We start from the raw sequence: 15,075 nt of genomic DNA, 5'->3' as shown, positions 1-15,075 counted from the left end.
TTCCATGATGACTCTGTATGGCTGGTTGAGGAGCGCGTTTGATAGGCCCGTCATGCATCCTGTGATTTTTTGGTCAGTCCTTGCAATATCCATTTCTCCCCCACTCTCCAATGCCTGTACGAAGAACCCGGCGTCTAAGAGGGAGTTGTATAGGTGATCTAACTTCTCGTCCCTGCTCATCGAGCGATCTGCGAGGTGGCTGAATCTGTCGGCCTGTATGGATTCTTGGTCGATTCCCCTTTGGTCATTTTCGTCTCCGGATGACTCGATGTCTTCGTCCCATGGGACGCGCCGGTTTGGGTCGTTCTGGTCTCCCATGGTCATGTCTACGTCGTTGTAGGACTGCGGGGTTGGGGTGGTCGCGCGTTCTGCGTCCAGCGCCCTTTTCTTGTTTCCTATTAGTACGCTCTTGATTTTCGCCGGGGACGTGTGGGTGACTGATTGCGCCATTCTACCTACCCTTCCGACCGCGTTCTCCAGGAAGGAGGCGGTCGTGCCGGATGGGGTCTGTGGTCGGGTTTGTCGAGCTGTCCGTTGGGGGCGCGTCGCGCCTCCCTCCGGTTGGGTGGGTTTGGTGTACTGGGTTGGGATGGGTTGGGAGTATCTTTGTGAGGCATGTGTGCTTGGGGAATTATGTTTATGGGTTTTTCTATTGCTACTGTCTGTGTTCTCCTCCATACTGCTTCGACTTTTGCACGGCCTGGACCGTGGGAAAGAAGCGTATGTGGAAGTTCTAGATCAAGAAGCGGTGGACGGTTTTGAAGCTTGTACGAATCATCCCGGCATTTCCAACTTATGTCCGCTGGTATTCATTGAGATTTGCTATCATTTCCTGACTGGGCGCGGTTTAGGGAATCAGCTGTTCTGCAGTTGATGGGGACCCAGAGTTGCCGTTTGTCACTTTCCGCTTACATCTACGACCGCAGCCACGTAACCGCTGTTGACTACGCTTGCCGTTTCTCTGGTGGCGGTGTCGACCTCGAGTCCTTATCGAGCATGATATAAATTAACGAGCTTTTCAGATGATCAGCCCAAGTACTGCACATACTCGCTCCCGGTTTTCGGTTACCCTCCTAGAACTTCACCGCGCTCGCTATAATGTTTAACTTCCGGCGAAAAGAAACACCCTGGGAGGTCGTGGATAGTAAATCCGTTGACCCTATCCCGACGTATTATGAAGACGAAGGTATGTCATTCGGTCCGGATAAACCTATACAAAATCTCATATCTATCAGACCTCGATGTTGTCGCAATAGCAGAGAGGGACATACACGGCACATATATATTCGATGTGGCCCACTCGGAACGGAGTAAAGACCTCCGTAATGCAGTGATGTTCGCGAGACAGCAACTCCTGCTTGAGGCGACGAAGAACGGCTATAATATCTTGCTAACGGAAAGGTCTGTATTTCCCCTTACCACTGCAAGAACGTTGAACTGACCCTGCACAGTTGGCAAATGACTATCTTACGTCGGGGAAAACACCATCGAGTTGAAGTGAAGTACGCAGGGCGATGTATGTCACTTTGACATCCTTCTCATTGCTGCATGGCTGACTTCAATCTTCCTCTCACAGCAGCCCGAGCGCTGGGGAAGGTGTCAGCACGCAGAGGGCCTCCATTTATGGAGATCTTACACTCATCTAATCCAATATAGGATTGGAAATAGTCGAACAACCGAAGTAATTCTATTATTGTACTATATAATATATTTATTCGAATAGACTCACCGACTCTGGCCGATCTCTTGCCTCATGTTGACATGCATCTAGACGCTGTGAAGACGCTTATCATGGGTTGGGGGTGCGACCTGGACTTGACGAATTCAAGCTGTGAGGCATTTCTTGATGATACGTGCAACGTGCATGAGCGCGTCAAGTAGATGTCAGCAAAATGGGGTGACTGCGACTTAAGTTGGTATTTATTGACCAAGGGGTGTTGCGAGAGCATTCCGACAACCTCAGAGTCTAGACAGACCATCTTCCAGGAATGACACGCATTTTTTAACAATTCGCAGAGCCTCCAAATATAATGACAAGTGGCGGGGCGGTGGGTGGGCAGCGGTAGAAAAGAGTGAGCCGTCCAAATTCCGATGGCTCATAAAATATTCATACTACTCCGTTTTGACGATTTTACTTGAGGGCCGCATCGCATATCCTGTCCAAGACTATCACAATGAGTACAAACGAAGTGTGAGGCATGCATTAAAGCTCACTTCATCGTACAGACCTATATTTTTCGCGCCAAGAAGACTCAGGCCAAGCCAGAGTACGCCTGCAGTCATACCGCTTCCGCAGCTGGTCACGACGGGTCTCTCTCCGGAAATTATTTTCTCTGCGTACTGCACACCCGCAACGTTATCAAGTGCAGCGCGCAGCTCTTGCTCAGGGAGAAAAGTGGTATATTCACCATCGGGTGTGCCTTGCTTCTGCAAGAAGAGGTTAAATGGCAGTGAGAAAGAATTTGGGATGTGGCCTGATGAAAGCCCAGGGCGGGGTTCCGGAACAGTCCCCAGGTATCTAGAATATGATATTAATTTTATTCTTAAAGAGAAATACGGGGACGACTGATACCTTCCATGCGCTCGAGCGTCAAGAACAATTTCCGCGTCTGGGTTTGTTTGGGGGTCTAAACTTGAATTCTCAACTATCTGTTGGTAATCTAAAAATTATCAACTACTGTAATGAAGAACGTCATGGTTACCTCTGATCGATCGCACATCGAAGTGTGGCGGCGCATAATGAGATGAAGGAATCATTGTCGGGGAGTTGCTCTCGATCGGAAGACCTTCGTGAACCCAACGTGGAAGACCTCCATTAATAACGCTTGAATTTTGATGCCCAAAAGATCGAAACATAAACAAAGCGCGAGGCGAGGAGAAGACACCGTGGGTGTCGTAGCTTTTACAGGAATTTAGAAGAGCCTGAAACGATGGAATATAATTGGATCCTCACAGTACTACATGAGATGAAGGTGTAACTCCGAGTTTTTCTGGTGGCCATCTTTAGAGAAAGCAAATTACAGGAAGGACCAGTAGCGTCCTACCGCAAGCTTGAGAAAAAGTTTTTTGGTCCGGCATCATGTGCTTCAACCCAAGCTCATGAGAGCTTGCGACGTCATCCAAATCCAGGAATTGCGCCCCTGGTATTCTCTTGGACAAGAACTCGTCTTTGGCATCCCTCGCAACATTTGGCATAAACCATGTCGCGTCAAGTATGGAGATGGGGGTTGGGGACTGCTGGAGAAGGTTGACCTCCTTGGGCGAAAGCAGAAGTGGTGCTGCAGAAGACATAGCCCTCCTGGGCGATCTCGCAAAGAGTAAGCTCCTGTGACTGGTTTTGAGGAATAAAGTCATTGGCAGGAAACTTGAAGTACTTGGTACTAGGTAGAGCAAAGTAGAGTACTGAACTTGGTAGGAAGGGAGTCCTTGAGATCAAATAGATGTCAACATTGCTCCTCTCCTAATGCCTTCAGATCAAAGCACTTGGCTTCTCGCGGTGCCCCAAGATGGATTCTCTGAAGGTCTTATACAGGAGCTTTCGCCAAAGTTAAGAAACCAGACAAAGCTGCCTGCCAGAAACCTTTCTCAACTCGATATCCCATCCTTCAAGGTGAATCCGACAACCGTCGTTACTCTGCGGACGCGTGAACTTGATCCAACTTAGACTGGCACTCTTGATAGCCTTGTTTCTCTTTCCGAGGATCTCCCAAAACTAGATACATACTTCACCGCCACGGTCGCAAAGACCGTAGACACCCTCCGCAATTTGTTAAATAATGACCCCTCGAAACTGGCCCAACATACACTCGTCAATGAGAAGAGCACAGATAGCTATCTAATAGACAACTGGAAGTGGAACGAAGGAAGGTACGGAGTTCAGAAGAGCCTGAGAGAGCTCGTTGATCTCCTTAACAAGGTATGAGGCCATCTACGAGTCTGCCCATCTATTCAACCCCTTCCCGCCGTCGTAGGAAATGAATTCCATCGACAACGCTATGAAGTCAAAGCTTAACAACTACAATCTGGTCAAAGGCTCCCTGACGCAAATGCAACGCAAGAAGACGTGCGGATTTTGCTGATGTTCACTCACCCTCTTCTAACCGACCCTCCAGCGGCAATTTATCCGTTCGCTCCCTAGCCGATTTTGTCTCCGCAGATAATTTTATTCAAGACTCGGAATATTTGGAGACGCTTCTGATAGCGGTTCCAAGGTGAACTAGATCGTGTCAGCAACGAGGGTTGACTAAGTTGACGCTCAGGACACTGGTCAAGGACTGGAACTCGAAATATGAAAGATTGGCAGCAATGGTCGTACCTCGTACATCAACGTGCGAAAACTCGTTTCGGATCTATTTGTCTAATGTTCACTCTTCACCAGCGAAATAGCGTCCGATGACGAGTTTGTTCTATTTAGTGTCGTGATCTTTAGAAGAGTGAAAGATGAATTCTTGCAAAAGTGCCGGGAACAAAAGTTGGTCTTAATATGTTATCCGTCGAACTGAAGTCCTACTAACGTATGCATATAGATTCATAGTCCGGGATTTCGTGTATTCGGAAGATGAGATTGCGAAACAACGACAAGAGCTTGAAATGGCAAAAACGACAGAAAAGGAGCTTTGGGTAGGCACAATGTTGAACTGCGATAGATCGTCTTGCTCATTGACGTTGCTAGACTGAACTTTTACGACTATCACGCACGAACTTCTCAGAATCATTCCAGGTTCTGGTTCATCTAAAGGTTATCCGTCTTTTTGTCGAGAGTGTTTTGCGTTACGGTCTACCTTCAAATTACATGGGAATCGTAATCAAGGTATGTCAATTTTCTCCATTCTCAGCTTTCAATAGCTAATCCTGGTTATAGCCAGAAGGCAAGTCAGCCAAGAAAATTTTTGGAGTTCTGCAATCGCAATTTGCTTACCTGCGCCCACGGTCCAATCCCGCTGTCCAGCACGGCAAGAAGGGCCCTGCAGACGAGTTTGTCGGGGAATATCAAAATATACTCGACCAGGAGTTTTTCGACTTTGTCCTGTACGAGGTTCCTTGGATTGTCAATTAATACTATTGTCACTCGATTGCCTGTGTCAACGCCGTCATGTATGAAATAGTGTCTATTAGCGAAATGATAAGAATACGATCAACACACTAGGATACGACTATACATGGCGATGAGCAGTTTAGAGATAAGACAATAGATGGTACAGATTCGGTCGGTCAGGGGGACGGAGAAGGGTTCGAGGGCTATATAGAAAGCAAAGCGAGGGTACAAGTGTAGGATAGAATATGTGCCCATGGCGTATGCACATGCTTTTGATGCATTGGGCAGGTAAATAACGTCCGTTTGCGCGAGTCAACAACCCGCGACAATGGTGGTAGAAATCTATTTACAACCCGAGATTCGAGATAACTCGGGATACCTCGTCAACGGCTTCCTCGTCAAGCGGGCGGCCTGATCTTTGCGCAGACGAACCGATTACGGCCGACCGAGATGTCACTGGTGGCCCGTACACACTAGGGAAAGAAGGAGCGGTAGCCGAATTGGGGCTTGAATTGCCTCCCGTGTCTCCAGTTGACGTCGTAGGGGAATCCGGAGGAGGCAGGTTTGACGTCTCCGTGATGCGTGAGAGGGAGAATGTTAGGTCAAGAGATTGGGCACGGTTTTGGAGGGAGCGTGGTTTAGAGATCTGCTCCTTAAGTTTAGCCTCAAGCAGTGAATCGGAGCCTCGCTTGATGGCATCTTCGCTATGCCTGGATCGATGAGGAATGCCGGAACCCTGACGATAAACAGGTCAGTTTAAGATGTTTCCTGCCACATGAAAGAGACATACAATCGGGGGCAAATGCGTCCAATAGTCAACTGCGGGACCAGGAGGCCCAGATATATAATTGGTGTCTGGGTCTTCTTGCTCTTCAAGATTGTAGATGTATGCTGGGGAATTGAACAAGGCCTTCACATCGGGGGATGAGTTAGCGAGTCTCAACCGCCTGTCGCCGATCAGGTCAGAACGGCCCATATCCATCGATTCTGAGATGCAATGAGAAAAAAAGAGAATTGATGGATTGCAAGACGCACCATGCCCACGAGTTCTGGCAGTCGATAGGACTTTGCTATCGAAATGTGGGAATGCCTCCGCAAAGGAGTCACCTCGCTTGTGGGTGTGCGCAGTTGGTGAAGGGTAAACATGGACGTTATGGTTGAGCAAGAACTGCTCAAGCATTTCCCTCGCCGTGATGAGGAAGTCACTATTGCTCCGTTGACACCTGAACTTGAAAGAAAACTCGGAAGGCATTTCTGAACTGGGGCTTCCATTGGCGTGGCCAATAGCTTTGACGTTAGGGACAATTGATACCTGCAATTCTCGCTTGACGCGTTCGACCAGGGCATTGAACTCGGGCGTTGAGCAGACGCGTGGAAGATCTGCGCTGGGTGGCACAGCCATGTCTGCCTCAAATGGAACGTGGTCCTAAAGCATGGTCAAATTATGGGAGAACAAACAGCTACACAGTGCGTACCAGAAGCATTGCGGCGGCAATTTGCACCTGACTTTCGGGACCAAAGATCGTGACAATATCAGAAGCAGTTTCCTTGTCGGGAAAGCGTACTCGAGAGTTCGTCTTGGTTTCTATATCGTGGATGAAGATACTTTTTTCTCCTAAGAGAGTGCGATGATATCGGCGAGGAATAGAGACGGTTTCGTCGACGTAATCTTTGTCCTAAAAACCAAAGATGTAATTCGATTACGATTTGACAACAACACTGCTTACCTTGGGATTCACCAATTCCATCACGGATTGCTTCAAGTTGTCTAGATTTATAGCGTTCTTGGCGGGCGTTCGAGCCACAACGTTGTCATCATTGTCGTTATACCCGCCCAGGGCAGCAAACTCTTCAGCATTCGAAAATTTAACGTATACGCCATACTTCTTCATGATTCGCTGAATACTGCGACCACCAACACCAATGATACGCTTGTGGTATGTTTCCGGAACATGAAAAGATATTTCGGCGGGGAGCTCCTCCTGCAACAGCGTCAGGCCTTGTAGGACGGAGTTATCAGGACCAGCAATGTCGATGAGAAAGTTATGGTCGTTGAATGTCTCGAACTTGATCTTCACATTAGTGGTCTGCATAATCTTATTAATCTTGCCATTTTTCTTCCCACTGATAAACTCGCGGTGTTCGTTGGATAATTCAATTTGGAAACGAATTTCATGATGGAACGCCTGAAGAAAATGTAAATATGACCAGGAGATATTTCATGACCCTTACCTTGATTACGTCTAATTCCAGCACAGTGCTGACGGCGGAACGAACCTCGTGCTCAAGGCCATGCATCTCGAAGCACATACTTTTGAATACAACCTCAGCACCAGTCGCCATAGAAATTTGCTTCAGCAAAGTTGTGACAGCCGAAGGATTGAGAGTAGTTGGAGGTAACAAAGCGTTGAACTGGATGGGAAGGAGCCAGAAGGAACCGACGTAATATTGACAAGCCTGCGGCATTAAAAAAGCTAGTTTAGCGTGGCCTGTCAGAGTAGAGAGAAACCCACCAGCTGCATGATAGATCGTATAGTTCGCTGAATATTGACTCTGTGATCTCCATAGACGGTGATCAAGCTAGTAGAGCTACCAAGAGCGGGGAATTGAATAAAGGTAGCATTGTCGCTCATGATGGACTTCAAGTCCTCAGCGCGGTCCGTGACCATCCAGTCCAACTTGCGCGGCAAGATCGCTGTATCTCTTGAGATAACGGACTTGCTCTGAGTAGAAAGTCACAATTTAGGACAAATAAATGAGACAAAGGCGACCAAACCTTGTTCAAAGAACATTGATACAGCATGTCTCTCGCCCTCTGCACTCCAAAGAACTCGCCTGTGATCCAAATAACACGGTTTGTGCGAGTGGTTCCCGGCGAAGGAGATGCCGCAGAGAGGTCCGGACCCATGAGACCCTGGAGCGGGGAAGGAAAGTATATATTTGTTGCAGTCTCTTCCTGAATCGACTGTAAGACGCTGCGTTTTTTACCGGCGACGATTGCGTGCAGCTTTTGATCAATTTCACAAAACTCGGAGTGTAACCCACTCTGGAAGTATAGTTCAGCCGAAGAGTCGTTGCAAAAAAATTTACTGCGAACTCACCAGTTCATCCAACATGACCAGCAGACGAACGCGAGCAAGGTCTACTGAATCCTCTGACCCAGTTACCACCAACTCACAAACCCGCTCGGTTTCGAGACCTGACCAGCCAGCGCTGCTACTGATTCCGTCGGGTGGAGTGCGATTGGAAAGTGACAACGGACTGTTGACGACGGCGATATGGGCTAAGGTTTGAGAGGCAATGTCATCAAGACGGCGTCGGACATCAGGCTTTAATGTGGGCTTCGAGAAAGGAGAGTCGAGAATTTCGGACCGTGTCACCTTGATGGCTGAGCGATGCTGGGTTGGGTTCGGACCGTCAGCGTTTAAGTAGCAATTTGATAAAAGAAGAGAACATGCTCACCTGTATCGGACACTCCTTTAAGATTAAACCACGAGTGATCATGACCTGCTGGTAAGCTCCAGTGATGTGAAAATTCCACCCTCGCCCTTGGTCTGCCAAGAAGTAGGAGACATGACAACCGTGCAGAGACATGGCCATCATGACAAGCTTCTGGATGGCGTCGGTGTCTGAGGTGACAGAAGCGTCCGAAAGGGTACTGGCTGCATGTTGTTGATGATGCTGGGCACCGTATGAGTCGGGATGGGTGGCGGCCCTTAGCTCGGGAGCCTGAAAGTCGAGGGAAGAAGCTGGAGAATGAATGTGGCGCGACCGGCGTGGATAGGTAAAAGATGTGGTGTAGACATCCATGTCCGTAGACGTTGAAGGCGATTATACAAGGATAGATGATGTTCTGGCGGAGGGTATGTGGATAGGAGGGTATTGACACAAAGTGGTATCAATGTTCAAGTCGTCCTGCCCAGTTTTTTGAAGATACGAAGGAGACAGAAGACAGCTGGGCGAGGCGCGGACAGAAAACAGAGACAAGATATAAAAACAGGAGATAAAGGAGGTCCAATTTAATCGCAACAAAATCTAGTTCAAGTCTCAGGCCGCTCAAAAAAACATACACACACGGACTTTGAATCTCATGACATAACAATTCAGAACAATTCACTCAGATTCATACTGACTCGATCAGTTCGAGATTTAGTTTCATATCATTTCGAACCCCTCCACTGGTTGCCAGTCCGCATCCTCAGCCTGAAAGTCGAATAGTTTGTTGTAACACGGCTTTCCCGCTATCGAGAAATGTGTGTAAGGGTCGGATGGCGCTAGTCTCTCACCGCATCGGTAGCAAAAGTGTTGGCGGCACTTCCAGCATGTCATCTACCAAATAGTTAAACCTGTCACCATAAAAATAAAAACCCATTCACTCACATGGTTGCATCCCAGGCTTTTCTCGACATGACATTGACAACCAGGACACTCCATCGTCGACGCGTGAAGCCACTCCTTGTTCGCCTTCTCTTCCTCATAGGTTAAGACAAGCTTCTGCACATTGGCTCGTCCGAAACGTTTCTCAATTGTATGCCGCTCCGCAGATCCTTCTTCCGCAGCGAGATATTCCAGAACTAGCTTCTCCGAGTGCGCAATCGTACATGGTGTGATCGGTCCGTGCCTGGGAAAGGAAAGTGAGAATATCAACAAAATACACCCACCACACGTACCACGTCCGCCGACAAAATGCGCAGAACGAAAAGAAACACTGGGAACACTGTCTTAGGCGGCCCCATCCTGACTCTTGGTCAACATCTGTAGGCTTCATAACAGGCGCCTGACAAGCAGCCACTGGACAATGAATGATTGTCGGGTCTAGGAGAACGAAATCAACCGCCGTGCCGATATCCACGACGCGGTTCCTGACCTTTGTCGAGGTTTCTTTTTTCTCGCAGCCACCTCCAGCGTTTAACTCCTGCATCAGTGACCACCCTGGCCACCTCTACCTCGACAGCCTCCCTTCCTGCCTTAACGCAATCCGGGTCCGGACATCCCACTCTCCCAACATCGCCTTCCTCAATGCACATTTTCCAAAAGTCCTCCAGGCATGTCCGACAAAAAATATGGCCACATGTCAACTCCAAACACTTGGAACCTTTTAGGGATGTAAGACAGATAGAGCATGGATAAGAATTCTGAGAAAAGTGCGATGATTTTGAGGAAGTGTCGTACGCAATTAATAAAGGTGCGAGGATATGGGGAGATGGATGTGAAAGTCTGCGGAGCTTCTGAGTCTAGCCCCCCAATAGAATAGATCCACAAGGGACGCACTGGATGGACATGTCGATCGAGGATACTAAATCTAAATTTTGGAGAAAGTCTCCCGTACGCAAGAATTCGACCCATTGGTAAAGAGCACCTTCTCCTGGGTTCCACATATTCGTAAGGGCATTATGCAATAATGGAATGCGTGCTAGCCAAAAATGTGTTGCGCGAATAGATACGAGTTGGGGTGGCCGATAAAGAGGGTAAGACGGAGGAAGGGTTAGCTCAATCAAGAGCGATGGCAATGTCGATAGTGTGACGCTCTCGCTTGGTCTATCACAAGACATCGTCGTGGGCGACGATGGGCAATCTTTTGTGAGATTGACATTTCGAGGTTCCTCAAACTCAATGGGGATTTCCAATTTGAGTGTGCCTTCCGTTATCTGACTAGAAATACATTCAGGATAAATTGACTAGACAGTTCCGGATGCATGAGGAACTCATTTACAAGAAAACATGAGATCGCTTGCCTCTAAAACGTCAAACTCCTCCTTCTGGAGGACCTGGCACTCGTGTGCATCGGCATCAGAGATTTGAAGCTCTGGGTTGTTCATAAGTCGTGAAGTGCAATCCAAATGAAATAGACGGATCCAAAATATCGATGGCCAAATCCCTCAAATTTGAAGGACAGGGAATGATGCTTGCGGAGTCATAGGCGGGGAGGCCAAGAAACTGAAATCGGCGTTCATGCTTAGACCTAACCCTAGAACAGGATCACGCCTCAAGCAGAACAACTATGTTATCTCGAATACTACGCCTTGCAGGCTCTTCTTCAATTTTAACCAGGAAGCAAATACTGGCACGATGTCGAGCGAGGCCAGTTTCAACGCCTTCGCTACTCCTTCACCGCAGGATGTTGACCACCCCAGCACCACATACCAATGTTAGGTTAGACCTCTTGTGACCTCCTCAGGATGAAGCAATGACACCGATTGGTCGCAGTCACATTTCATTGGAAAAATACCACCTATTATCCGATGCGACCATGGACACTTTATTAGAATCCTTGGAAAATCTGCTGGATGTCTTGGGAAACCCAAGCTATGAGGTGGAATACCACGTGTGTGCTATATCATGTTTCCCGTACTGCTTCCCTCTGAACGCCTTGTTTAGAGTGGTGTCCTGACGCTTTCTTTAGGCGAGCATGGAACCTACGTTATTAACAAGCAGCCTCCGAACAAACAAATATGGTTATCGTCACCGTTCAGGTACTACCGTTTGCTCAACATCCACGTCCACTAACAGCTGAGTAAAATTCCTTCAGTGGTCCAAAACGCTACGACTACTCTGAAGCTGACGACGACTGGGTTTATTCTCGGGACGGCCTTGGTTTGGGCAATCTAATGAATACAGAGCTCAGTAATGCCCTTCAGCAAGATGTTGATCTGAGGTTGTCAACTATATCCGCTCGGCTGGATTGAAGTTTACACACCAAGAGTGTGGCTTACTACCTGTTGCGTGTAGACGATATTTGCTAATCATAACAGCTAATACCAATCATCTGTCCTGACAAAGATGGAGGGAGATACATGGATGTCATCTAGAGAGACATGTTCGAGACAGGCGATAAGGATGCAGCGATAAAACAATGCGGGAATTGAACATAATGTACAGTGGTGTGTAGAAGGACTGTCGGTCGTCGTATGCGATATACTAATCCTGAAGGGCGTGGGCCATGAGCTTATTGGAAGGAAGGTCCCGCAGGTGAGTGTTCATCATCAAGCTGGCGCCTTCGTGATAGAAACAACGATCCCAATAACCTGACGAGAGTTCAGAGAAGAATTCTCATTATAGGGTAATCAGGGTACCTATTGGTATCTTCATAGCGTTGCATCACAATGCGACTTTCGTCAGAGTTACTGGGAAGTGGTTCATAGGGAAGCGAAATTTTGGTTTCAGCTTGAGCTCTCAAACGATCCGAAATGAGTGGCAAGTGTGATTTTGAAAGGCAGATGGGATGAGAGTATGGATACGGATCGATAAAGTGCGTAGATGAACGAGCGGCATTTCTTGGTGGTGACGCAAACGCCTGCGTCAGCCTATGTTGATTCAATGTATGCAATTCTCGGAGAACTGTGTTTGCAGATCTGTACTCGACAACGTCTGGATTGGAGGAGGAGGAAGAGGAGGTATGCTCTCGCTCCTCGTCCGAGATGTCAGCGTCTTCTTCGTAGATATCCTCTTCTTGAGACGTTCCCCATCCTCTCGAAGGTCCATCTAGAATTGGTGGGAGGATCCTCCTCCGTTTGAAATCATGCGAAGAGTCGTCAACGAGGGGTATGTCTGAAATGGATGGGGGAGGCGACGAAGGCCTCTGTCGTTTCAGCATGGTATATTGGCAGAAACAAGGTGGAGTGTCAGTTACGTAACGATTAGTTACATACTTCAAACTTGCACCTTCATTTCAAGCCACCCGTTACGATGTCAACCATGGATGTCTTTGCTGCCATGGGAATTTCTGGGTTTGGAAAGGAAACAAAGAAGAAGGAGCTGGATCCTTCTCGCTTTGACAAAAGCAAGAGGCAAGAGGTGCGTGTTCAAGTTAATTTCCTAAAGCGTCTATTTGACAAAGGAGATTTCAACAGCCCCAGGAAAAGCCTTCCACTTCAAAAGCAGGGCCTTCGGAAGAACATTCTAGTCGCGATTTGTGGGAAGACAAAAATGGTGAACCCAGCTCTTACGCTGCAAACTTGAACGAAGGTCAACAATTGGATGGTGTACACGAGCCAGAGTACGACCCTTCAGATCAAGAAGATGACATTTCTCAGTTTCCTATCACCCATGAAATTTCTCTCAAAGACCACACAAAGGTTGTGTCCGCGCTCTCTTTAGACCCTTCAGGCGCTCGCATTGTTTCTGGTTCACACGATTACGATTGCAAGCTATGGGATTTTGGTGGCATGGACATGCGGTGTAAACCCTTTAATACCTGGGAACCCTCTGGAACCTATCATGTACGTGTTTGCTTTCGATCATTTGCTGTATAACCTCATTCTACGACAGATTCATGACTTGAAGTTCTCAAATGATGGAACCAAGTTCCTTGTTATCTCAGGAACCTGTCAAGCTAAGCTATTCGATAGGGACGGTGAAGAACAGTATGTGTGGTTTATCCGCCGGATGGGACTGAGTACCAATACCAGACTGCAAGGACTACTTACATCAAAGGGGATCCTTACATTCGTGATATGAAGAATACCGCGTGAGTTCATTGTTCTCTTCGAGTGCGTTGAACTAATACTAGCGCCGACGAATAGAGGGCATGTTGGCGAACTGACCTCTTGTGCGTGGCATCCGAGGGACCCTAAATTATTTATGACTGCCTCCGCTGATTCGACAATCCGGTCTGCCCTCATTCGTCGATGACGTCTCCGCCGCTAACTTTATAGTACAGAATATGGGACGTCGAGAACAAGCGCAAGCAGAAGACTGTCATCGTAGTTAAGTCAAAAGAGCGCGGTGCTCGAACCAAAGTCACAGCGTGTGGTTATTCGTCAGATGGTAAACTCATTGGTGGTGGTACGTCTCTTGCACGCATGAGAAAAATTACATCTAAGTCAGGGGTTTTAGCTTGTCTGGATGGTGCACTGCACATATGGCAAACAAGTTCCAATTTTGTCAGACCGAACATGACAATTGAGGGTGCACACGCCAAAGGAACAGAAACGGGTTCTCTTGTATTCTCTGTCGACGGACGCACCATCTTGACGAGGGGGGGAGATGACACAGTGAAGCGTACGTCACTCACGATGTCTCGCTTCACCTCTCTTCTTTAACAATTTGAGCAGTATGGGATCTACGATCTTTCAAGAAACCGCTTGCTACGCGGTCAGAAGTTGCCACACTCTACCCCAATACCAACGCCATCTTCAGTCCAGATGACAAATTCGTTCTCACTGGAGCAGGTGCATCAGCCAAAGGCGGCCAGGGAGCACTTTTGTTCATGGAAAAGGACAACCTCGAAATTGTCAAGACGCTGGCTGTTGACGCAACGCCAGTAAAAGTGGTTTGGCATTCGAAAATTAACCAAGTCGGTTTGGCCACTAATATTTCTCATACTTGCTGAAACTTCATTCTCCCTTTGTAGATTGTCACTGGCCTCTCAAATGGGACGATTGTCGTGCTTTATTCACCTGAAACCTCTCTCAATGGCGCCAAACTACTTCTCAGCAAAGGGCCACCAAGGAAAGTTACGGTTGAAGATATGTCAGATGCATTGGCAGCGCCTACCATCCTCACGCCACATGCCCTCCCCATGTTTCGCGACATGGATCCTGGACACGGTACAAAGAGGAAGCGAGAAAAGGATAGGTTGGATCCAAGAAAGAGCAGGCGGCCAGAGTTGCCTGTTACAGGACCAGGAAAAGGAGGACGCGTCGGCGCAAGTGCGACTCAACATGTGGTTCAAAATCTAGTTAGAGATACGACGAGGGATGTCGATGTGAGTTTCCATTTTGTTTTTGTTACGCTTTTTTCCGTGTTGGCATTGGCTTTGGTGGGCATCTGATTGCTGCCCCTCTTGCGGTGCCTTCACGACAGTCGCCCTTGATGGATGATTGACGCGGTTGCCTTTGACTCTTCGCACGATTCGACGTTATCGTGATTGCTGATGCCAATTTTTTTTTTTTTTTTTTTTTTGCTTTCCAGCCTCGTGAAGCGCTCCTCAAGTACGCGGATACTGAAAATGACCCTACATGGACTGCGGGTGAGTCTTTGTCCCTTCACAGCTCCTTTCCACGGTTGCGACCACGTGCTCGTGACAAATTGGTGTTTAC

At 47.9% G+C, this 15,075-nt stretch overlaps 7 protein-coding genes across 7 annotated transcripts; 4 read left to right on the top strand and 3 right to left on the bottom strand.

Annotated features, from left to right (window-relative positions):
- Window positions 1-1,098: 1,098 nt before the first annotated feature.
- LACBIDRAFT_301806 (uncharacterized protein) lies at window positions 1,099-1,656 on the top strand (the record flags this gene model as incomplete). The annotated part of the gene is made up of 4 exons (XM_001874259.1): window positions 1,099-1,186; window positions 1,236-1,401; window positions 1,452-1,516; window positions 1,577-1,656. The coding sequence occupies 4 exons, from the start codon at window positions 1,099-1,101 to the stop codon at window positions 1,654-1,656; spliced, it is 399 nt and encodes a 132-aa protein (XP_001874294.1).
- Window positions 1,657-2,112: 456 nt separating this feature from the next.
- LACBIDRAFT_227781 (uncharacterized protein) lies at window positions 2,113-3,291 on the bottom strand (the record flags this gene model as incomplete). Its single annotated transcript, XM_001873623.1, has 6 exons — window positions 2,113-2,166; window positions 2,215-2,518; window positions 2,573-2,660; window positions 2,703-2,899; window positions 2,954-2,990; window positions 3,045-3,291. 6 exons carry the CDS (start codon window positions 3,289-3,291, stop codon window positions 2,113-2,115), a joined length of 927 nt encoding a protein of 308 aa, XP_001873658.1.
- Window positions 3,292-3,463: 172 nt separating this feature from the next.
- LACBIDRAFT_181261 (uncharacterized protein) lies at window positions 3,464-5,083 on the top strand (the record flags this gene model as incomplete). The annotated part of the gene is made up of 9 exons (XM_001874258.1): window positions 3,464-3,610; window positions 3,665-3,916; window positions 3,972-4,063; window positions 4,113-4,211; window positions 4,260-4,328; window positions 4,379-4,471; window positions 4,527-4,620; window positions 4,673-4,810; window positions 4,862-5,083. The coding sequence occupies 9 exons, from the start codon at window positions 3,464-3,466 to the stop codon at window positions 5,054-5,056; spliced, it is 1,179 nt and encodes a 392-aa protein (XP_001874293.1). The 3' UTR covers window positions 5,057-5,083.
- An 841-nt stretch (window positions 5,084-5,924) lies between these two features.
- LACBIDRAFT_141174 (uncharacterized protein) lies at window positions 5,925-8,575 on the bottom strand (the record flags this gene model as incomplete). The annotated part of the gene is made up of 9 exons (XM_001873622.1): window positions 5,925-6,461; window positions 6,511-6,711; window positions 6,763-7,221; window positions 7,268-7,492; window positions 7,549-7,758; window positions 7,812-8,081; window positions 8,137-8,254; window positions 8,291-8,433; window positions 8,498-8,575. Coding segments are annotated over 9 exons (2,241 nt in total), but the record flags the coding sequence as incomplete, so codon positions are not given.
- A 615-nt stretch (window positions 8,576-9,190) lies between these two features.
- Window positions 9,191-10,854, bottom strand: LACBIDRAFT_301802 (uncharacterized protein; the record flags this gene model as incomplete). Its single annotated transcript, XM_001873621.1, has 6 exons — window positions 9,191-9,364; window positions 9,416-9,656; window positions 9,706-9,850; window positions 9,903-10,252; window positions 10,307-10,713; window positions 10,771-10,854. The coding sequence occupies 6 exons, from the start codon at window positions 10,852-10,854 to the stop codon at window positions 9,191-9,193; spliced, it is 1,401 nt and encodes a 466-aa protein (XP_001873656.1).
- A 368-nt stretch (window positions 10,855-11,222) lies between these two features.
- On the top strand, window positions 11,223-11,721 carry LACBIDRAFT_228512 (uncharacterized protein; the record flags this gene model as incomplete). Its single annotated transcript, XM_001874257.1, has 3 exons — window positions 11,223-11,360; window positions 11,414-11,508; window positions 11,565-11,721. 3 exons carry the CDS (start codon window positions 11,223-11,225, stop codon window positions 11,719-11,721), a joined length of 390 nt encoding a protein of 129 aa, XP_001874292.1.
- Window positions 11,722-12,721: 1,000 nt separating this feature from the next.
- Window positions 12,722-14,807, top strand: LACBIDRAFT_379903 (uncharacterized protein; the record flags this gene model as incomplete). Its single annotated transcript, XM_001874256.1, has 9 exons — window positions 12,722-12,829; window positions 12,886-13,254; window positions 13,304-13,398; window positions 13,452-13,502; window positions 13,558-13,644; window positions 13,695-13,819; window positions 13,871-14,035; window positions 14,089-14,330; window positions 14,388-14,807. 9 exons carry the CDS (start codon window positions 12,722-12,724, stop codon window positions 14,805-14,807), a joined length of 1,662 nt encoding a protein of 553 aa, XP_001874291.1.
- Window positions 14,808-15,075: the final 268 nt, after the last annotated feature.

Source organism: Laccaria bicolor, genomic scaffold (genome assembly GCF_000143565.1).
Source record: "Laccaria bicolor S238N-H82 LACBIscaffold_1 genomic scaffold, whole genome shotgun sequence".
Taxonomy (NCBI): Eukaryota; Fungi; Basidiomycota; class Agaricomycetes; order Agaricales; family Hydnangiaceae; genus Laccaria; species Laccaria bicolor.
The sequence above is the reverse complement of the archived record's forward strand: the minus strand, read 5'-3'. Positions and strand labels throughout refer to the sequence as shown.